Genomic DNA, 23,109 nt, shown 5'->3' on the forward strand with positions numbered 1-23,109 from the left:
AATAATATTTTGACATACTTGTTTGCCATACTTTTTCAATAAGCATAATTATAGTTTAGGCTAACGTATTTTACCATAATTTTAATTTGCATAAAGCTATAGTGTAGCAGTAGGTTAGGGCGCGGCGGGGCGGCCCTCGGGCCACCCATAAACCTTTAGAATATTATGCTTAAAATTGTTCTGTTTATGGCAGGTATGCGTAAAAAAACTGTACTTAAAACATTATGCCAAATTAATATTGTGCGTAACTATTATTATGATAAGTAAAAGTATGCCATGTTAAATTATGACATAAAATTGTATGCATAAAACAGGGAACCGTGGTTCCACCCTAGTATTAGGGCTTCATATCCTTCCGTTGATAGGTATAATATGAGTCGACTAAGTGACAGCTTAGGAAGCTAATAGGCAGCAATAGCATTCCCGCAACACCCTGCTCTAAGTTTTGTCTTTGAGATCAACCTCAGATAAAGTATTTAATAAGCACATAATCTTTCTTCTAGCTGCATATGAAGAGCGCTCGGCTTCGAGGTGAAACCCGGCAGCTTGGAGCATGGAAGATATATGATAACTCACCACAATTCTGGTGCTCATCGCTGCCATCATCACAGTCCTTCACCAAGTCGCATACTTGTTGCAGCTTGATGCAAGACTCCCTCTGTGACAGAAATATATAGTCTTATTTATTTAAGTTTGAGCTTTGGTAAATTCAAATACAAAATTCTTTATTCAATTTAGGATGATATACACATCACTTATTGACGTCAAAAAATTACTTAAACTAAGTCTACTGCCGGCTTCCAAAGCGCAGGTGAAGAAGAAACGACGCAACAAACTTCACCGCAGCCTTTTCTCCAAGGACGTCAATTAACAAATATAGTTATGTAAATATTATTATGGTATATTATTGAAGCGGTGGTGGTTAAGACCTCAGGCGGGGAGGATCGAAGGTCCCAGGTTCGAATCCTACTCGTCCCACATGAGTTTATATATCAATCTGACTCATGTATAGTAGTTTTCATATACCACCATTTGCTTCAGGTGAAGGAAAACATCGTGAGGAAACTTGCACACTGTTTGATTAACTCAACTTGTATGTGAAATGGAGAAGGAAATGGCAAACCACTCCATTAATAATGCCAAGAAAGTTGTTAACGAATGTTTCATTCCATGTAATGACCACGACCCTCAGCCATGAGGAATACGACTATGAAGAACGATGAAGAAATATTATTATGACGTAAAAGTCTAATTTCTGAATAAAGTGTACCTCTAGTTTTGGTAGTACCTACGTATTCTGGTCGATTGACTTCCAAATAACAAAGAATACACACTATTAGCTACTCACCTTCATAATATAACACTTGAGCTGCCCGACCTGGCACTCCCCGTTGAAAACAGGTGGTTCAGGTAAACATTCCACCATTCGGATGTCGTCAATTGCTATGTGCGGCAGCGGCTGAGACAAGCTCACGTAACTTGGTCGCGTTATCTCTATGACTATGCGCACCTCTTGCTGAACCTTGCCGACCATTAGTTGCATGGGGTACCACCTGGGAAAATAGGGAAATATTTTATTAGATACATGTTAAATTGAACTAAGGACATAGCAGGACACTCGGCTAGCAGTCTAACGTTGGGACAGAAAGGTTCCAGAATGGCGAAATTACCCCAATTTTCGAAGCGTTTCGACTGCGGCCTGCAAATAACTCTGTCTATTATAAAACTTGGTTTTGCCCGCGGCCTCGCCCGCGCCACTTTGTAGAACCTTGATAAATTAGATGATTGTGATGTCCACGACCTCCGTGGCGTAGTGGTCACCCCTCCACACAGCCGCGCCCGCACAATCTGGAAGTCCTGAGTTCGATACCAAGCGATATCTTGATACTTGTGTGTGCTGTCCATTGTCCATTTATGTGTAACTAGCGGCGCCCCGGAGCTTCGCTCCCGTGGGAATTTCGGGATAAAAGTGCCCTATGTGTTATTCCAGGTTATTTTCTCAGTATACCAAATATCATAACGATAATGCGTGAAGAGAAACAAACAAACTTATTTTCGCATTTATAATATTAGTTGGGATAGTTGGGATTGGGATTAGTTGGTATACTCACACTTCAAGGTTATTCCCGGTGATCTCCTGGAGGACCCACTGGATATCCGTGGTCTCGGAGATCAGCTTGATGCTGGCGTTCTGCATCTTGCTCTGGTGGAGTTTGGCCTCGAACTGTGAGGAATTTGGTATCATTATCAGAGGTATAGTCAACAGCACGTCAAGTTAACCTGCATGAACTTCTATGGCGCGGTATTAGCGGCGAGTTTGCAATGAATTTGTGTAGGTCGATGTGCTGTTGATTATATATATATGAAGTAGGGTAAATCAATTTGTCAGTCACCGCATGCAGTTCACCATATCCGAAATGGTCATGGATAAATTTAATACAGGGTGACTTTTAATGAGCCGCGACCGATCCATCCACCAGTTTCACCCACCAGAGGGTCCATGGGGAATTTCTGTTTATGCACCCACTGCAACCGTATAAAGCGGGAAAAATATATATTAAATCGATAAATTAATTGGCAACTTTTTGTCTACGTTACATAATACTGAACTACTTTTCGCATGGGAGCAACCCCGAATCGCCAAAAAAAATTGTTTCATACAAAACCAATTGAGGAAATTGTTGGATCAGCTGATTTTTTTCGCGATTTGGGGATTAAACCCATACGAAAAGTTGTTCAGTATCATCAAACAATAAATCTAAATTAACTCTCTCTCATCTTCACGTGTTGTATTCGGAGCTGTGACGCCCCAAAGACAAGGGTTGGCGTAAATAAATGCCATTTCAGAATCCAGGTTCATGGTAATTTGATTGATTGATTATAGGTCGTATTGTCCCGCCCTAGGATAGTACCCTACCCAGGTAGGGGTAACGTCAGGCAAGCGGCCGGTTGTAAAATCATAGCGAAATTTTCAAAATTTTATGGTTTATTTTTACGCTGACCCGCTTCGAGGCGTCATGGCCCCGAATGTAACACGCGAAGATGAATGAGGAGAGAGTTAATTAATCTCACCTTACAAAATTCCCAGAGACCCCGAAAAGGTGGCGACTTGATCACCATATTCTCCATTGTGGGGTCCACGGGGAGGTAGAGGAAGTGGCCTGGAAAAAAAAATACATTTTAGGACACCCGGAATCCTAAACAAGATTTTTCCACAAGATTTTGCCGTCGACATTGAGATCTTGTTGCATTCAACGCGTGACAAAAAAAACCATGTAAGTCATTGAGGAGTTCCCTCGTCGGGAGCCGATACTGGGTGCACCATCTGGGTCGTGCTTATCATAATAATGCATTGTGATAGAAACTGAAGCGACGTGGGAAATTTCAACTCTGTAGGACATGCGGAAGTAGGTGAAATCTAACTTGCAAGATTTGATTACAGACAGACATACATGAAACTAAATAAAAGCTTGTAAAATGTAAATGGCATCTTCAATTGTTAAATAAATAAAATAAAAATCAGTTTATTGCAAAACTTATTACTTAATACAATACTTTAACATATTATATTCAAATTCAAATCATTTATTCAGAATTAGACCTTCACAGGCACTTTTTCACGTCAATTTTCATATTAAATAGTTATTTCTCACAAGCTACAAACTACTGGCATTTCGGAACGACCACTGCTGAGAAGAAACGCCGAAAGAAATGTACAGTGAAATGTACATTTGAACAGTGTATAGTACAACAATGTGTATAATAATAGTGGATAATATTTATTTTAGTTTAAAAAGGTAAATTTTGTAATAACAAAGGTGACAATGAAAAGTCTCAGCTTCTGTTATCCCAATAATTTGTCGAGATAACGTTGATTTTCAGTGATCCCTGTCCCTGAGATTTTGCGAGGGAGTTAAAGCGTAAGGAGGACAAAAAAAAAACGTTACAAAAACCTAGCCTTATTGACTAATATGCCTTTAGAAATTTTATAATTGCAATTTTCAAATCAATCTTGTAGATTTTTTCAGTATTTTCAAGTAAGCAGGTGGTGTTAAGGCGTGTTAGAGTGGGTATATGATGGGTGTGTGTGTGTGTGGATGTGAATTGTGTGCATGTGTGTGTATAGCAATATTTTTACCATATTGGTTACTTGGTTTGTCTGATTCAGCCTAAATATAACTTTAAATCCTTCTGGTACAAGTATATATTTAGTTATTTTTATGTATACATATAGGTAGTTATTTAGTTGAAGCATTAAATTATTATGTATAGCAATCTTACTCGTGTGTGGTCGATGAAAATTACTAAATAAGTAGTTTTCTTCGACCACGCGTTGACACATAAGTGCTTATAAAATTGGAATATTAGTTATTTATTTTGAGTTTCTGCTGCATGTTTGCAATGAGGAGAAACCTATCCTACTAATATTATATGCGAAAGTATGTGAAGGATGTATGTGTGTATATTTGTTACTATTTCAATCAAAATCTAGTGGACGGATTGTTATGAGATTTGGTACACGGGTAGACACATAGGGTACTTTTTGCTACTGGAATAACACATAGGGTACTTTTTATCCCGAAATCCCCACGGGAGCGAAGTCCCGGGGCGCAGCTAGTTGCCTATAAATACGAAAGTTTGTGACGATGTAGGTATAGTGGTTACTCCTTCACGCAAAATCTACTGGACGGATTGTTATAAATTTTTTGTAATAATAATGAGACGCAAAAATTGTAATCGAGACCGTCTTCATGAATTGATTCGGCCGAACTGGCGCGGTCTCGATAGCTCAGTGGTCAAGAGCACTGTCCCGATAGACAGGGGCGAGGGTTCGATTCCCGCTCGATTCCAGAATTGTTTCAATACATTATTATTTTCAAAAATAAGTTAAAAAGCATTTGTGACATGTACGAGTATAACAAATCCATTGTTATGAGATTTGTTTGATTGTTATGAGACAAGAGCATCACATTAGAATAAATACTAGGAATTTCGAAAGATAGAACAAAGCAAACATCAAAACAAATCATTCGCCATTTAAATACAACAATGTTACATAGTTCAGATGATTTTTTAAAATGATAAATGCTTAAAGTAGATTTTGACTGATTTAATTGATGTAGACAATTGATTAATATTTGTAAGACAGAGAATAGTGATACTTATCTACCTATGTCTCACAAATAAATATCTTATTCTTATTAGTATAACGCTAGTTGTTGAAAACTTGAATGTCAAGTTTATTGTAACGTTCTAAAGAGCATGAATGGGGAGACTACACGGTCTCCCATTATTTTCGGACGAGACGCAATCCAGAAATAGACGTTGAAAACTGCGTGGACAGCTGCCGATTTACGAAATTCAGTTCAGCCGACAGATATTAGGTATATAGATACATGTTTATATACAGGGTTATTGGTATCTAACGCATAACCTTCCAAAGGCGCATAAGGTACATAGAGACTAACATCTTTTGTTCTACGACTTTTGTCTAAACGTAATAAATACAAAAACCGATAGATAGATTTCAGAATATAAAACGTTAACTCTATGTTCGATTCCACTACATAACGCTACTGTAATGTCTCGTGTTGCTATTACATCGAGTTAATATGTGTAGAAATTAGATTGTATTTATTTATATGAAAAAAAAAAACTACGAATCACGAAAAGTCGTAGAATAAAAGTTGCTTGTTTTTATGTACCCAAGTAGTCTTTAGGACGGTTTGCGTTTGATACCAGTAACGCTGTATACACAAATATAGGGTATTTAACTAAACGCATCAAAATTCACAGGACTACTTAAGTAGATAACAAATATTGATTTCCAATGAAAATCTAATATTTGGATCCGATGCTAACAGTCGTCACTATCTCAGCTCCTTTCTCCCACTGATGGTATACAATTCTACTTGGGGCAAAAATACATTTTTGTATGTATCTATGTTTGTTTGTAACGCTATAACTTTCGAATTGTTGGTCTGATTTTGATGAAATTTAAAAGGTATACGTAGGATCTGTCAATAGAATTTCTAATTTTATGGAACACCAAAATCGGTAAAGTCCTTTTTGAAATATTCACAATTTTGTAAAAACTCATCAAAAATTTATTGTTTGCGAGGTTTAAGTTCTCGGCGGCGCCCCTCTTTATTTGGCGCCCAGGGCGGCGGCCAACCGCGCCTTACCCTAACCTAAGCTACTGGCTTTGCCTACCCCAAGGGAAACAGGCGTGATAATACACATACGTACGAATTATTTTATTGTATTAACGTGTGGTTGGTATCTAATTATAGCATTTTGCTGGTAAAAGGTCACATAACAATAAAGACAATTTTAGTTCACCATAAAGTAAATACATGCGACTATTTGGTCGTAGACTTTTCAGTCGGTAATTACGTTCACAAAGAGAGCTTTAAATAAACATGAAGATTAGTGACCGCATAGTCATTTTCCTTTTGTAAATTCTTACAGAAATCCAGACGTATAGGATATAATGACGACACAACAACACACACACACAATTGAATGAAAACTAGTCTTTAAAGACATAGGTACTTAGTTACTGCAGTTTAGGAGTTTCGATTTTAAGAAATTAAAAAAAAAATCTAAATTCTTTGTTGCTTTGGTTGGGTTTGCCCATAGATAAAAGGCGAAAGATTTATGCGTGTTGAAGGGAAACCAGAGATATTTGCCCATAGATAAAGGAATAATAGGTATATGGATTGTCATTTTGGACTGGCATTCTTTAACTTCATTAGACGTCGTGTCACCGGAATTCAAACGCCACAATCCAAATATAATTTCGAAAATACGTAGTAGTGAGTAGTTGTTCGCCGCGAACTTAGCTTAGACCACGCGGACACAATATTTTTTTACAAAATTGTGAACATTTCGAAAACGACTTAACAGATTATGTTGGCTAACGAACTTAAAAATTTTATTGACAGATCCTAAATACCTTTTTTCATCAAAATCAGACCATCGGTTCGAAAGTTATCGTTTTACAAACATACATACAAAAAAATTATTTTTGCCCCAAGTTGATTTATAGATCTCGCTCGCTTCGCTCGCTCGGTTTGATGAGATTTTACAAAATTGTGAATATTTCAAAAACGAATTAACCAATTTTGATGCCACACGAACTTAAAAATAGCAGATCCTACATACCTTTTAAATTTCATCAAAATCAGACCAACGGTTCGATAGTTACCGCGTTACAAACATACATTCATACATACATACATACAAAAAATGTATTTTTGTCCACTTGGGACAAGACCGATGAGAAGAATGTGAGAACTCAATCGCTTCGCTCGCTCGGTCGATAATAAAAATATAATAAATTATACATATAAACCTTCCTCAGGAATCACACTATCTATTAGTGCATGAACCGCATGAAAATCCGTGCAGTAGTTTTTGAGTTTATCGCGAACAGACAGACGCAGCAGAGGATTTTGTTTTATAATAATGTAAGATGTAAGGAGTTTTATAAATTACAAGTAAAAAAATCTTGCGTAGGACGAATGAATGGGCGTGCAAGATAACAAATGTAACCTTTGGCATTTGGGTTTTGATTGTCAGCTCTTGCCCGCGGTTTCGCCCGCGTAAATTGGCCTTCCATCGCACAACCTTCGTATCCCTTATATTTATTGTTGTAGAAGTTTTTGAGATAGATACTTATAGTTATTATGCCGGGACTCTGTCGCCGAACTCAGACACACGCCGCCGACGCGAATTCGTATACATTGCCCAGTTAGTATGAATGCTAAAAGCACTCGTACTAACTGGGTAATGGAAAACCAGCAATGTATACTGAATCCGCTGAAGTTTGGCGAACTGATCGACGACAGTGTGGAGCCGGGATTAGATATTCATATGTGATTTGGGATTTGTTGTGAAAAAGCTTCAGTTTATAATTCATTGATAAATGTTAAAAAGTAAACTTTACTTATCTATCACGAATTTTGTTCGAACTAGGCCTTGTATGATTGTAGCGGGTAATACAAAATATAAATAAATAAATATATTAGGACGAATCACACAGATTGAGCTAGCCCCAGAGTAAGTTCGAGGCTTGTGTTATGGGATACTAACTCAACGTTACTATATTTTATAACAAATACATATATAGATAAACATCCAAGACACTGGCCAATCAGAAAAAGATCATTTTCCATCATGACCCGACCGGGGATCGAACTAGTGGCAAGAACTTTACCACTGCGCCACCGAGGTCGTCAAGCTCCCATGGGAATTTTGAGTTTAAATATAGGTTAGATCAATCTTGGATAATGTACCTTTCTAATGCTAAAATAATATTTTGAATTGGTTCGCTAGTTTCGGATATTACCCGCCTCAAACATACAAACTCACAAACGCTTACCTCTTTATAATAATAGTATAGAAGTATAGATTGTGTTAAACGTAGAGATTAACAAAAGAAGAGCTTCAATGAAAGCAACATAAATGAAACACAAACAAACAAAAACCGTATAATTCTGACATAAAAAGGAGTTTGACAATCACATAGCACGGAAACTAAAGACACATTCTAATACTATACTCACCTTGGATGTTCCCATCAGCATCTGACTTTGGCCCCGAAAACTTTAAACCTCTCGTGGTCTCATTCATTATCCTGACATCATCAGTCGTCACCACTTTGAAGCCCAAACCGTGTTTGGACACCGTGCTGTTCCATTGCCACATGCAAATGTCGAATAACGACCCGTTAGTGCCATTTTCAAAATTACAATACACGCCGGTTGCTTGCGAGAAATAATTATTCTTATTGACAGCTTCGTATGTGGGTCCTTCGCGGCGTAAAAACTTAATTTTGTCCGTCAAAGAATTGGTGTCGTTGACCGCAACCGCTTTCTGGTTAATCGTGAGCGATCCCTCGTTGTCGTTCATCATGTTATCGTGGTTCCTTGTCATTTGGAGTATTTTGTTCAGATTCTGGTTTTTCCTCGATTTCCTCCGGTCGTCTGTTCTGTTCATCATAGCTGACAGCTTTTGGAGGGAGCCGCGGTTAGGGCTCGCGTTTGCGGACCTCGCCCTTTGTTCCTTCTCCGCCTCCACGGTTTTCTTCGCTTTACTTTCTGCTTTGATTTCATGATCGCTCAAAGCGAACGACACGACGACAACTAGTATGATAATAAACTTTCCAAACGCCATTAGGTAGCGCTAGCGACTTTTAGATATAAAATCGCTCGCTCCCCACGGAAGCAAGTTTCGAAATATTCCACATTTCGAGATCTCGCACAGTTACGGTTGATTATATTCATAACAAAAGGTTTGAAGTCGATAAATGCGCCGTGTTCTTAATAGAGCGATTCCGACCTCTCGCGAACCGATAGCACAGAGAGTGTCGAACTAGTAGCGGTCGATATAAAGTTACAGTCCGAATGTAACATGATCTGTACGTAAGGTTCATCACAATTATACCGTCATCACTAACACTGGTGGTGGTGAGCCAGAAGGGCCCACCCGCACATCAAAAGCAAGACAAATGGACGACCTCACGACGAACACGCACTATAAACGTTTTCACTGACCGCGAATGTAACTATTGTCGCAATAACCACACGTATCAATTCCACAACACTTTAGGAGCTCAATCCGGGGTACACATAAGCAATTTTTCAATTTACACCATTGATAATACGTTTTAAGTCTATAACAAGGTACATAACGTCCTATCCTAGTACAGCGCCGCGGCGGGAGTATGCGGAACTAAGCTATGTGGACCAAAATAATCATTACTTTTCGCGAGATGTGATCTTGGTTCGGCGGTCGCGAGATGCTGCGCAGGTATCACTGCGCTTTCTTTCAAGCGATTCCCGGGCTTTCCGCGCAGGATACAGCCGCAACCCACACCGGATATTGCATTGGTCCTATTAGAATCGCTACTAACGTCAGACATTCGCCATTGGTTGACATTTTCAACCCTCAACTCTTATTGGTCGGCGCGAAAATTGCCGGGAAAACTCGCCAATCTGCTCGCTCACCGGATATTACATGAAGAAAATTTCCTCAGATATTTGTTTATACGAATGGCGGGCAGTCGTTTTTTGCCGATTGGCATCGGATATATAATCAAAGGTGTTTTATTAGGCTTCGCGAGTGACAATTTCCTCAATAAACTGAAGTTTCCGTCGCCGGTGTGAATGAAATATCTATTTTAAGACGATTTCGATATCGCAATACGATTTCCAGTGATCGATATTGTTTCCTATTGTTGAGTGGCTAGAAAACTACGTATGTATAGAACATTGTCTGGTCAGTGTTATTGTTTCGGCCATTTCTGAAGTACACGAGAGGATATTTATTTGGAGATAATAAATAGAAATGTGAGTACAATAAGTAATTTATTAATGTAAATAAATTAAACGGAGCGAACAAGAGGGTATCGTATCAGATATTAATAAAGTGCGTTCAGAACCGAATGGAAAGTGAAATTGATTATGAGTTTTATTTTATTAATTTTACTTTAGCACAACTATTTCAAAAATATATGTAAGATTTTTTGTATTTAATATTAGCGCATTTATTTTTAGTCATAGCACTTATTAGTGCTATGACTAAAAATATATAACCTATTGGTTAACTATTTATTTTTAATTTTGGAATTTTCCTTTTTGACAGAAGAATGACAGGTGCTATTTTGACGTTTTTACCCTAGTTTCCGAACGCAACAACACACCTCTCCTTTTGTAAAGTTTAATAGGTCTAATTTAATTTTATTGTATTTTGTTATTTACCGAGGTATTTTGTGAAATTGTAAAATACATTTAAGAAAGTTAGATGTTATGTGTTAAATAAATATACGTAGTGATGTGTTCTACATGATATCCACTGTGAACTGGGACACATAATTTGTGCTTTTGTTTGTACGGTAAGTCATAAAGTCATTTCATTTTTAATTCTGAAACTTATTGGTGAAAACAATAGGTGCCTAAAAACCGACAAAGTGAGCTTAATTAAGTAAATTTAAAAAAAACATTTACCTACAGACACAAAATGATTCACCGAATTTGTGCTACTTTTTCACCGGATTTATTCAAAGCACGTCAGCAAATTCACACTAAATTAATTAGCAACGCTTGGAAACATAATTAGATAATTTAAAAATAATCTTGCATTTAAATTCAGCCCTACACTATTGAACAATGTTGGACAAGAAAGAAAAACATATCTGCTGCTCATTCTACATTTGAATTTCGAATCATATATTTTTAATTGTTTTATAGCCTGTACTAATTTAGATACATAACATTGATAATTAACACAAGGGCATAAAAAATACCTTGGGATTTCTGGTATAATTTGTCCTAATATGTATATAGGTATATATTTATAATGGGTAAATTTAATCAAAATCCATTCAGTAGATTTCGAGAGATTAAGCAACAAACATCCTCCCTCACATCCAAAATTTTGCATTTATAATATTACTGGCTCCCCTCGTGTGTTACTCACAATTTATCATATGAAGCTGGGACACTTCACTCAGGTAAAATCATAATAAATTATACACTAAAATCTTCCTCTGATAAAAAAGCCACATAAAAATCCATTGCATAATTGCAAAGACATAAACATATGTAACAGACAGACGGATATGACTTTGTTTTATACTATGTAGTGATAGTGGAATTATGTTGAAAAAATACTTATGTTTTTAATTTTATGCACACTGACTGGTCTTTGTTACTTTACCGCGTAACTTTTGTGTGTCCGCTCGTAACTTATTATTGTCAATATCTCAGGTTCTAAGCTATGTATAGCGATGAAAACTATACCAGATTTTAAGTTTTATCCTCTATAAAGTTGTGACAACCGTTTTTGCATGAGGGAACAAACATACAGACAGATTAAAAAAAATATATGTTTTGTAACCCACCATAATTATGACATACAGACAAGCCCACTTACAGTTTTATTTATGTATACATTTTTCTGCATTAAGTCTTAAAGACATAACAAAGATATATTAGACTGTTTTTTACAAGTTTGAGACCAATTTAAAATCTTTCCTTTTGTCTTTGTGTCCTCCAAAAGGTTAATATAATGTGATACACAAAATTGTGCAATGGAACAATGTACCTATACTTCCTTCCTTTGTTTACTTTATTTGGTAATAAGCCTACATAGTTTGTACAGTTTCTCTTTTCAAGGTGAATATTTTTGTCACGCAACGATCCCACCAAAAAACGTACTGTAAAAACTAGGCTAAGTCTTAATGTAGCTGTTTAATTTCTCTATAAAAAGCAATAAAATCTGTAGGTTAGGAAAAACATACAAAAAATATCCCAACGAATGAGTATTATAAATGCGAAAGTAAGTTTTTTTTTTCACGCATTATCTACCAGACAGATTGTTATAAAATTTGGTACACGGGTAGCAAATTACCTGGAATAACATATAGGGTACTTTTTATCCCGAAATTCCCACGGGAGAGAACCCCCGGAGCGCAACTGGTTATACAATGAGAAAATATAACTTATACATATAAAAAAAATCATAAAAAGCGACCCTATGTATATAAGCGGCCTATGGACACTGCAGACGAAAAAGACCTTAAACGACAGTAATGCTTGCTTGATTGCGATTGTACATATTGTATGTGGGGAAAAATCATTTTTAATAGCCCTATTCATAATCACCCATCCAATGTCCGACATTGAGAGAGTTTCTTCACCGCTATCACATGCCGGCCGCAGTAACCACTGAAGCGGTGGTGGTGTAATGGTTAGACGCCCGTCTGTGGATCGAAAGGTCTCAGGTTCGTATCCTACTCGTGCCACATGAGTTTGTATACCAATCCGACTCATATATATATATATATAATAGTTTTCATAGACCGAAAACAACGTGAGGAAACCTGTACACTGGTGGACATTTTAGTTCACTAGTGTGCATGCGACTACCTGCCATTAGATTGCGGTGAGTAGTCGTAAAAGTCATGTCAGATGCCTTTAGGCGACTTGAATAAAATCTGACGCCAGTGTTAGCAATAACACACTCGATATGATGACGACTTCTCCGCCGTTGAGCTATTCAACTGTATGCAGTACTTCAATTACATAAATACTAGACGTTCCCAGCACAATGCCTATTGTTGGCGCTCAAGCTATATGGGTCAACTTACTAAAACGATGTCATTATTATGAGCGCAGCGCAGCTCTCAGCAATATAGCAAGACATTTTAATTATCTTTAAAAATAAATGTAAACTTGGCTACTTTTTTTTACAAGGCCTCTCTGACAACAAAAAACTTGTGGCAAAAATGACATTTTTATTACAAACTGACTTTTGCCCGCGGCTTGCCCGCGCGATTTACCACGGGAGCAGTTATTTCTCCGGGACGAAAGGTACCCTAAATCCTCCTCCGTACTTCAAACTATATACTAAGCAAAATTTCAACAACATTGGTCGAGTAGATAGAGCGTGAAGAGGTAACAAACAAATAAAATACTTATAAAACTTTCGCATTTATAATATTAGTTATGATCTTATTTATATTATCATCTCCCCAGATGGTGCACTGAAGATGTCAGGCGGCAACTCGTCAAAGCACAAACGCGCGCTCCGGCAAGAGGGGTGGGAGGAAGCGGGTGGGGAGTTCTACCAGGAGCTGTACCCCGGCGCGGAGCAAGATCTGTTCGAGAACCTTCAGCGCGCCGACGCTGCCAAGCTGGCGACGCTGTTGCCGTCCAAACAGGCCAGGAACAGTGAGTGTACTCCGTCTCTCTCACACTAGTCGGGAACTACAACAACACTAGAGGGAAATAATTTAAGTAATGCCAGGAACAGTGAGTGTGCTCTGTCTCTCTCACACTAGACGGGGCGGTACGCGACGGAAATAATCCCTGAGTAATCTCCCTGAAAGTAATTTCTTATAGACTGCTCTACTTTCTTATTCCTTGCTTCAATAATACTAGCTGCGCCCCGTAGGTTTGCTCCTGTGGGAATTTTGTGATGAAATATAGCCTATAGCAATCTTGGATAATGTACCTGTCTAATGGTGAAAGAATTTTTGAAATCGATTCAGTAGTTTCGGAATTTACCCGCCTCAAACATACAAACTCACAAACGCTTACCTCTTTATAATAAAATAGTATAGATTCACATTCCACTCTAACGACTGCCCACCGTGGAGGCTCACGAAATTCTATTCGAGAAAAGCATTTTTTTGCAAAAAAATATTATTATTATTTTATTCTTCCACAATAAGCTCAAGTGATATTTTTGTCTCTTTCCAGCGACAACGGTAAAGCGTGTCCGGTCACAAAATGAGAGGCGACAGTCTACCTACGCGCGGACCACGCAAAGCCGGGATATACACCTTTCCATGCTGCCCGATCTCTCTGGTAAGGATATCTATGTAATTTGTCTATCACCTTTTAGAAGGCCTACCACGAAACAAACAAACACGTATTACGTTATTGACGCCCACATTCTGTCACGTGTAAAGATGCAAGTTTATTCGTTAGACAAATTGTAAATATGGCTAACTATATTATATTGTAAATATGTCATAGATAATTTTATCCACTCGGGATACGCCGGGATACACATCTACACATCATCGTAGCTCCCAAACGGATAAACCGATTTTCGTTTAGTTTTTTTTTGTGTCATAGATAATTTTATCCACTCGGGACGATATACAGTACAAACAGACACGTTACGATGCTAGGATGCCACAGACAGATACACAAACAGACACGTTAAAGTTATAACACCCATCTTTTTACGTCGGCGTTTAAAAAGAGAATGTGTGAACGCAATGACGTCCTGCGTGTTTTATCTTTCATAGTAGCGCCCCATCTCGCATTATTCCTTTGTGAGAGTGTCTTAACCGCCACTATCGGAGGCCGAGCGCGCTAACCACAGCGGCATTGACCTCTGTATAACCACTGGTTGAAATTAACGTTCCCTTTTTAGAGGACAATTAAGGGCTCGTAAACGCATTGTTGAAAACCGAATTTTTCCGTTTAATTATCATAATTGTTTAAGGTGATACATAACTGCACACTAACGCCGTCATCACTTTTTTTACAGCCGGTATATAGCGTCATAATTATGTATGTTGACGACCTCGGTGGCGCCTCTAAACCGAGAGGTCACGGGTTCGATTCCCGGTCGGGTCATGATGGAAAATGATCTTTTTCTGATTGGCCCGGTTCTTGGATGTTTATCTATATATGTTATAAAATATAGTATCGTTGAGTTACTTTGGGGCTAGCTCAATCTGTGTGATTTGTCCTAACATATTTATTTAATTTTATTTAGAAATGGAAGAAATACAAATAAATTTATTCATAACATACACTAGTATGTTACGAATACATCACAGGAAATGAACAAAATGTTACTATTACAAAGGTACATTAAATATGCTACAAAAGGGTAACACTCAGCTTGTACCGTGACGAAGAGCCACGACGCTGATTTTCAGTGATACCAAACAAGATGGCGCTACCAGAAAAGAGTTTGCAAGATAAATCCGCGAAATTTATACAATTATATTATTATATGAAATTAGTCCTCTATTATATATTATATATATATATATATATATATATATATATTTACAGAGAACCTGTCGAACGAGGAACGAACCTGGGACGAGATAATGCAGATCAAAGCCATGCCTGTGCCTATGGGTCAGAAGAGGGAGTTGAAAGCGAGGTTACAGGTTCGATTACCTTTTATAGATACCTAATATATATTTTTTACTTTTTATTTGTATACATAATACACAAAACTTTCTGTAAAGTGCAGCAGTAGTTTTTTTTTAAATATAATACTGGGCAAGCAAGCGCCTCACCTGATGGTAAGTGGTCACCGCAACCTGTTGACGCCTGCAACACCAGAGGTGTTACAGTAGTGTTACATTCTTCTTGTTCCTTACCAAATAACCATTTTAAATATTATGGTCGATGCAAAATGTATTTTCCTTCCACGACTGTTTGTTTGCTGTCACTGTCACCTGTCATTCACTTGCTGAAAGAAATTGAATTTAAAGAAATACATTTAGTTTGAAGTATGAAGAAGGATATAGGGTAACTTTCATCCCGGAATATAATTGTTCCAATGAGGAATTCACGCGGGCGAATCCGCGGGCAACATCTAGTACAGGTATAAAGTGAATCTACATTTGAATAAAATGGTTTTTAACATTTAATTTTCAGAACGCAACAAAACTCCGCCTTCAAGGTTTCGAACAAATCCACTGGCGCCAAAGGAAATTCTGGCATCGATTCCGGACTCGATTCGGCGAAATAATCGGAAAACTCGAACTATGGCAATCGCCGATGCGAGAGATCGAAGGAAACTTCGGTACTGGAGTGGTATCATATTTCCTATTTCTAAGGTGGCTGCTATTTCTAAACATCACAATATCGATACTGGTAACACTGTTCCTAATACTGCCCAAAGTGTTGCTAGTCGAAAACTACCACGACTGCGACGAATTTCTACCAAATTCTACCATTTGCTGTTCGCAAGCGTATCTAGAGCGGAACATGACAGATAATAATTTTGTTTTAGACGTTATTCAAGGCACTGGACGGATGGAAAAAACTATATTATTCTACGGTGTTTATACAGACCAAATATACACGTATTCTTTAAGTAACGTAATCGATGCTGAAATGTTTTATAACATGCCTTTAGCCTACGTATTAGTGCCTATTTCTTGGGCTTTGTTATCATTAGTGGCCATTGTAAGGACAGGGGCGAAGGGTTTCAAAGAAAAATTGGTAGAAAACGAAGGACAGTTCTATGTATATTGCAATTTGGTTTTTGGCGGTTGGGATTTTTGTATACACAACGAAAAATCAGCTAGGATCAAACACAGGGCGCTGTTCAACGAAGTCAAGGGTTTATTAGAGGAGGACAGGTTTAAAGAGGAAAAACAGATGCGAAGCAGAGAAAGTCAAATTCTACTACACCTGAAACGGATTTTCATCAATTTGGTAGTTTTGGTGATTCTGCTGCTGGCAGGCGCGTTGATTTTCATCACATTCAATTATTCCATGCATAAATTGAATCCGAACGCGACAGTTTCATTCTCGGATAAACAATCGAATTACACAGCGTCCAGACTAACGTTTAGCCGATTGAAAATCGATAACAACGTAGACTCGAATCACGAATCTTTCATTGAACAATTGGAGAATACTCTTTTGGAATTTCTACCATTTCTATGCATAGTAGTTTTGAACGTGATTGTTCCGGAGATATTCGGCTATATGGTACAATTTGAAAGTTACAACCCTGCGCACGTGTTGCTTATAACATTGTTACGAACTGTACTTTTGAGGTTATCGTCTTTGGCGGTATTATTGAGTCAAATGTATTTGTATGTGACGATAAACGGCGTAAAATGCACACTGGCTAATGACGATCCAAGCACGCCAGACTGTTGGGAAACATATGTGGGTCAGCAATTTTATAAATTGATCCTAACAGATTTCGCGGTTCAGTCAATTTTTACGTTCGTCATAAATTTGCCAAGAGCATTGATCGCGAGACATACGCACAGTAAATGTTTGAAAATAATATGCGAACAGGATTTCTATTTGCCCAAACATGTTTTAGATATAGTATACATACAGACTTTGATATGGATGGGATCGTTTTTCTGTCCGCTCTTGCCGATAATAGGCGCGATGTTTTACTTTTTGATTTTTTACATTAAAAAATTCACGTGTCTAGTCAATTGCACGCCGTCACCCGTAGTTGTGTATAAGGCGTCAAAATCGAAGTCTCTGTTCATGTCAGTTTTATTACTAGGCTTCGTCATATCTATAGCCCCTGTAGCATATTCTGTAGCAGAGATATTGCCTTCAGTGAATTGCGGTCCGTATAGAGGTTATATGTCTGTTTGGTCGTACGTTGTACAAACATTTGATGGATTCCCGTACGTTATTAGAGAAATATCGTTTCAGTTGGGCACTTCAACGTTCGCTATACCAGCTTTCGCTGTACTGTTGTTCCTTTTATATTATTATTGGGCCGTAGCGACGGCAAACAGACATATGGTGGGCGTGTTGAAAAACCAGTTGGTTCTAGAGGGTCACGATAAGCAGTTTTTGTTGAATAGACTCAGCGCATTTATAAGGCAACATCAGAAAAGGTGTGATAGGAGAAACAGAGCTAGTTTCGCCGATGACGATTCTTCTATTAGACAGAGTTCGAGATAATCGATTTGAAAAAAAAAAATAAGAAAAATAATCTATGGTTTTACGATGACATATGGTTTGACAACCTCGGTGGCGCAGTGGTGAAGTACTCTCCTCTGAACCGAGAGGTCCCGGGTTCTATCCCCGGTCGGTACATGATGGAAAATGATCTTTTTCTGATTGGCCCGGGTCTTGGATGTTTATCTATATATGTATTTGTTATAAAATATAGTATCGTTGAGTTAGTATCCCATAACACAAGTCTCGAACTTACTTTGGGGCTAGCTCAATCTGTGTGATTTGTCCTAATATATTTATTTACTTATTAATTTTTGAGGTTAGAAAATTATTTGAGTACTATAGACTGTTTCGCCACGTTGCTGAATAGAATATCGTAATGTAATCTGTCAGATAAACTAACTTCTAGATAAATCTTCCTGATGTGATTGACCAGTTAGTCCTATCTAACACTTGTGAAATAATGTTTAGTTCTATCTGTATGATATGTTACATTTAGGCTATCTGATACTTTATCGGCAAGCGGTGAAACAGAATGTAAGCCAATACACGTAAAATATAAAACATAGTATCGTTTTATACTTAAGTAATATAAAGTTGTTAATTTGAGTCATTTTCGTAAATATTTTTTTTAAACACGTTTCTGTGTAATCCTAAAGTTGCCATTGTGTAAAAGCGAGATAGCAATATGTTTTTGTTCAAACGACTCTTAAGATTAAAAACAAAAAAAAAACTGTCTTTTGGAAAATGTCTCGTGGAAAATGTCACGATTGCGTTGAAGCGAGATAGCAATTTATTTGCATATGAAAGAAAAGGACAGATTTCATTTGATCTTTCTGCGCGTTTGAGAAACTGACTATAGTTAGGTTTTAAATTTAGCAAAATTATTTATTGTTTGTTAATTTTTTTATGTACACTGTGACATTTTGTCACGTGTAAATTTATTCGTAACTATAGCTATTCTGTTACGTATTATTTTTATAACTTATTCTTGTCAATAAAGAACGTATCAACGTAACAGATTTTAAGTTAGACCATCCGCTATATAACTGTGAAAATCGCATCAAATTTCACCCTATAGTTGTTGCGTGATGCGCGAACAAAGACAGATCCCATAAAGGCCGCCTATAATTATTTTTCTTTAATATCTCCTATGTACAGACGTAGCACACAGTTTTATTATATTGTATGTATAGATAAAACAACTTTTTTTTTGTAAATAAAATACACAAAATCATTTTTAAATGTATATAAATATATGAAATCCCGGCCACTTTTTGTATAATATAAAATATACATGTAAAAATATCTCAGCAAATATATAAACTATGTTAAAGCACCGTGCATGGTCGTTAAGTAGGTTAAGCATTATATGATTTGAGACACGTAAGATGGGTGACCGGATGGTCATTTAAATCACGTAACGTATACATGTAGATTATATCCCAATATAAAATGGAATGTATACTATAATTTGTGTTTATGTGTTAGGTACATCTTTTATGAACAGTGTTAATTTTTTTTATTATTAAAAAAATATGTTTTCAAACTTTAAAGACATGAAATACTAAATCACTTTTGTAGAAAATTATGTCTCTTAATTTTTTTTTAACCTTTTTAATGTGTTTTCTTTTTCAATCCAGCTCAATACTGCTCAAATTTCGTAATTCAATGTTCTTCCAATATTTGTTATGGAAATTTAGATCATTTATATACATTTAAGAATGAACTTTGAGTTTATTAATATAGAGGTGAGATTAGCTAAGCCTCGCTCTGTGTTGATACGACTATGTAATCAATTTTGTACCTTATCGTCGTGACAACAAAGTTCATTTTTGATGAATTATAATCTTCCACTTAAAGATTACTTTGTAGTTATATTTTATTTTTAAGTATATCGTTTTGGATGCTAGTAAAAATGATTTTGAAACTTATGTCTATGATTTTAGGTATCAAAATGCGATAATTTGAAACTATCGCCGCAAGCAAAGGAAATTAAATTTTAAACCTTAGACATAAGATTCAAAATGGTTTGAGCGCCAGCCATTCTAAGCCATACCAGATCTTCCAGTAGTTATATTTTCGAGATTTTTATCGATATTTTTTTTTATAAGCAAAAGTACAATTTTGTATGTTGACTTTGTATCTAGAACGTTCCTTTTTGCTAGTGAAAAATGTAGCTTTAATATTTCTTACTTTGTTTCTCCGCTCCCAACTGGCAAAATTGCGTTCATTGAAAAATGATCTTTAAACACGTCGTCTGTAGACACACTTTACATTGGCAAGACGACAGCTGACAGCAGCGAGAAATCCGTTAATTTGTTGCCAATATAAAGTGTGCCTACAGACGACGGTTTAAAGTTCACTTTTCAATGAACGCCATCTTGCCGGGGGGAGCGTCGATACGGGTGTGTTACGAGATTAAAAGTCTGCGCAATTGAGAAGTCCCATGCAATGTATGGAACTAACAATAATAGATGGGCCACGTTGTTGTTGTCAACGACTGTAGAGCGACAACGGGGCTTCATTCGTAATTCCTTTTGTATGAAAATTGTTTATCCATTTTGTTTCTTTTAAGATTATAAGTCGCAATTTATTTTTTTATGTAATATTTAATGTAATAGTGCCGCACCAATGTCGAATCGATAATCGATAGTCAGCTATTTGTAACGTAAATCTGTATACAGCATTTAGTAGTACATAAGCGGTGATGGTTTGAGGGAATTTAAAAAGAGACTAGGTGATTATTTTGTTGTCTTTCTATTTGCGGTTAGTAATTAATTTGAAAAAGAAAACATTTTTCTGTAACACGGCTGTGTGTACGACTAGATACGGTCTTAAATTCTCGATTTAAGTTTTCTCATTCACATCACTATACAAGAAGTCGATTTATAGATCTCAATATCCAATGTAATAATGTAATAACGTGGATTTTGTAATTTGTAATAAATTATTCGGTTTTTTTTTTAATAAAAAAAAATGGAGGCTTGTATTTATTATATAGTAATGCAATTCAAAATACATATTATAATTAAACGTAATACAGTTTTGGCGAAACTAGACACCACGGAACACAAAACAAAGAAATTTTACCGTTCAGAATACAGAAAACGAATTTCTGACGAACTCGAATTTTATTGTCATGTCAATACAAGATCGATGTCTGTTATTGATTGACAATCACCCAGTGTTGCAAGTTCAGCGACAACAGCGCCCTCGTAATATCACCAACTTTATTAAGTAAATTCTATTCGTTATAAAAGTACTAAAGCACATTCACATGTTCAAATATATAATATATATACATGCTTAGTGGTATCTAACGCATAACCTTCCAAAGGCACATAAGGTACATAGAGAAGATATTTTGTTCTACGACTTGCCTAAACGTAATAATACAAAAAAAAAATCCTTGTTTTACTTTTAATGTCGTTTCTATAAAATGTTAACTCTATGGTCGATTCCGCTACATAACGCTACTGTACTGTCTCGTGTCGCTTGGCTATTGCATAGAGTTAAGATGTGTAGAATCGCAAATTAGATTGTATTTTTTTATATGGAAAAAAGGCTACGAATCACGAAAGGCGCTGCTTGTTTTGATGTACCCGAGTAGTCTTTGTTGAGGCTTGTACGTCTATAGCGTCGTTTATTTAAAATACATTAAATAAGGTCTGTTACTGGAGCAAAAGGCCAATGAGAGTAAAATATGGCTCAATTAAAACCACAAAAAAGCGTTTTGTCGATTAGAGGATGGAAACTATTTTCATAAATGGAAGTTTAGATTAGAGATGCTAATGGAGGAGAAAGGTCTTAGTTTCTGGTGCTATCGTGGCCTGTGCTGAGGTGAAGGAGGAAGATAAAAAAAGGATGCAGAAGCGAGATCGCTAATAGTCCTCTCCTACTCTGCTCCTGCGTGCGAGAAGGGATCCTGACTTTGATATAATATAATAGACATAAGAGTTAACGTTTTATAGAAACGAGACATTAAAAGTAAAAAAGGATTTATTTTGTATTTATTACGTTTAGGCAAAAGTCGTAGAACAAAAGATGCTAGTCTCTATGTACCTTATGCGCCTTTGGAAGGTTATGCGTTAGATACCAGTAACCCTGTACAAGAAGCTATAGATAATAATCTTGAAGCCTTTTCTGACACTTCTGTTGCTCTAGTATAGTCAACAGCACATCAAGTTACCCTGCATGAACCTCTATGGCGCGGTAATAGCGGAGTTTGCAAACGAATTTGGATAGGTTGATGTGCTGTTGACTGTACTTACTTACGCGGTGACTTTGATTTTCCCGCCTTAATTTAATCTAGTTTCGCCAATACGTTGGCAACACTACATTTTACGTTAAAATTTACACACTGCCATAATAACTGTCTAAAAGTTAATGCATTAAATTAAATTATTGTACCGATTGTTGCGTTTTTTTATTATTACTTCATAGTCGTATTCCACATGGCTGAGGGTCGTGGTGGAAAGAAACACACAACAACTAGGCATTTTTAAGTGGAGTGGTTTGCCATTGACTCCTCTATTTCACACACATGTTAATAAATACCTAATCAACCAGTACGCTGGTTTCCTCATGATGTTTTCTGTTTTCCTTCACCGGAGGCAAGTGGTGGTCGATGAAAACTACTATACATGAGTCAGATTGGTATACAAACTTATGTTTCGATCCACAGGCGGGCGTCTTAACTATTACACGACTGCCTAAAAAAGAGTATTAGGGTTTCATGTTTGTGTTGTTGTGTGTTTCTTGGTTGCGCCGTCATGCCTTATCAGATAAGTGTGAGATATCGTTCAATTCCTAATATCCTGTATGAGGTAGCTATGTAATCCTACTAATATTACAAATGCGAAAGTTTGTGAGGATGTGTGTAGGTGTG

At 36.9% G+C, this 23,109-nt stretch overlaps 2 protein-coding genes across 5 annotated transcripts in view; one reads left to right on the forward strand and one right to left on the reverse strand.

Moving 5' to 3' along the window:
- Alk (Anaplastic lymphoma kinase) overlaps positions 1–9,817 on the reverse strand; it is a 48,762-nt gene extending 38,945 nt beyond the window's left edge. Inside the window, exons 1-5 of one of the 2 annotated variants that reach the window (XR_008405946.2) lie at positions 8,571–9,817; positions 3,073–3,161; positions 2,112–2,224; positions 1,349–1,553; positions 577–658 (exon numbers count right to left, since the gene is read on the reverse strand). Coding sequence is in view for 1 of the 2 variants with exons in the window: in XM_053764931.2 (XP_053620906.1) it covers positions 577–658; positions 1,349–1,553; positions 2,112–2,224; positions 3,073–3,161; positions 8,571–9,180 (1,099 nt within the window). In the remaining variant the exon portion in view is untranslated. The remainder of the gene's footprint in view (positions 1–576; positions 659–1,348; positions 1,554–2,111; positions 2,225–3,072; positions 3,162–8,570) is intronic. The other variant, XM_053764931.2, reaches the window with a different exon arrangement.
- Positions 9,818–10,039: 222 nt separating this feature from the next.
- On the forward strand, positions 10,040–19,328 carry LOC128681204 (transmembrane channel-like protein 7). 3 transcript variants are annotated; one of them, XM_053764933.2, is made up of 5 exons: positions 10,040–10,355; positions 13,545–13,739; positions 14,271–14,378; positions 15,609–15,709; positions 16,206–19,328. In XM_053764933.2, the coding sequence occupies exons 2-5, from the start codon at positions 13,559–13,561 to the stop codon at positions 18,219–18,221; spliced, it is 2,406 nt and encodes an 801-aa protein (XP_053620908.1). In that variant the 5' UTR covers positions 10,040–10,355; positions 13,545–13,558; the 3' UTR covers positions 18,222–19,328. The 3 variants fall into 3 exon arrangements, with proteins under 3 accessions (XP_053620908.1, XP_053620907.1, XP_053620909.1); XM_053764932.2 differs by lacking the exon at positions 10,040–10,355 and adding an exon at positions 10,693–10,900; XM_053764934.2 differs by lacking the exons at positions 10,040–10,355; positions 15,609–15,709 and having other exon boundaries at positions 13,598–13,739.
- The last annotated feature ends 3,781 nt before the right edge of the window (positions 19,329–23,109 follow it).

Source organism: Plodia interpunctella, chromosome 26 (genome assembly GCF_027563975.2).
Source record: "Plodia interpunctella isolate USDA-ARS_2022_Savannah chromosome 26, ilPloInte3.2, whole genome shotgun sequence".
Classification (NCBI taxonomy): Eukaryota; Metazoa; Arthropoda; class Insecta; order Lepidoptera; family Pyralidae; genus Plodia; species Plodia interpunctella.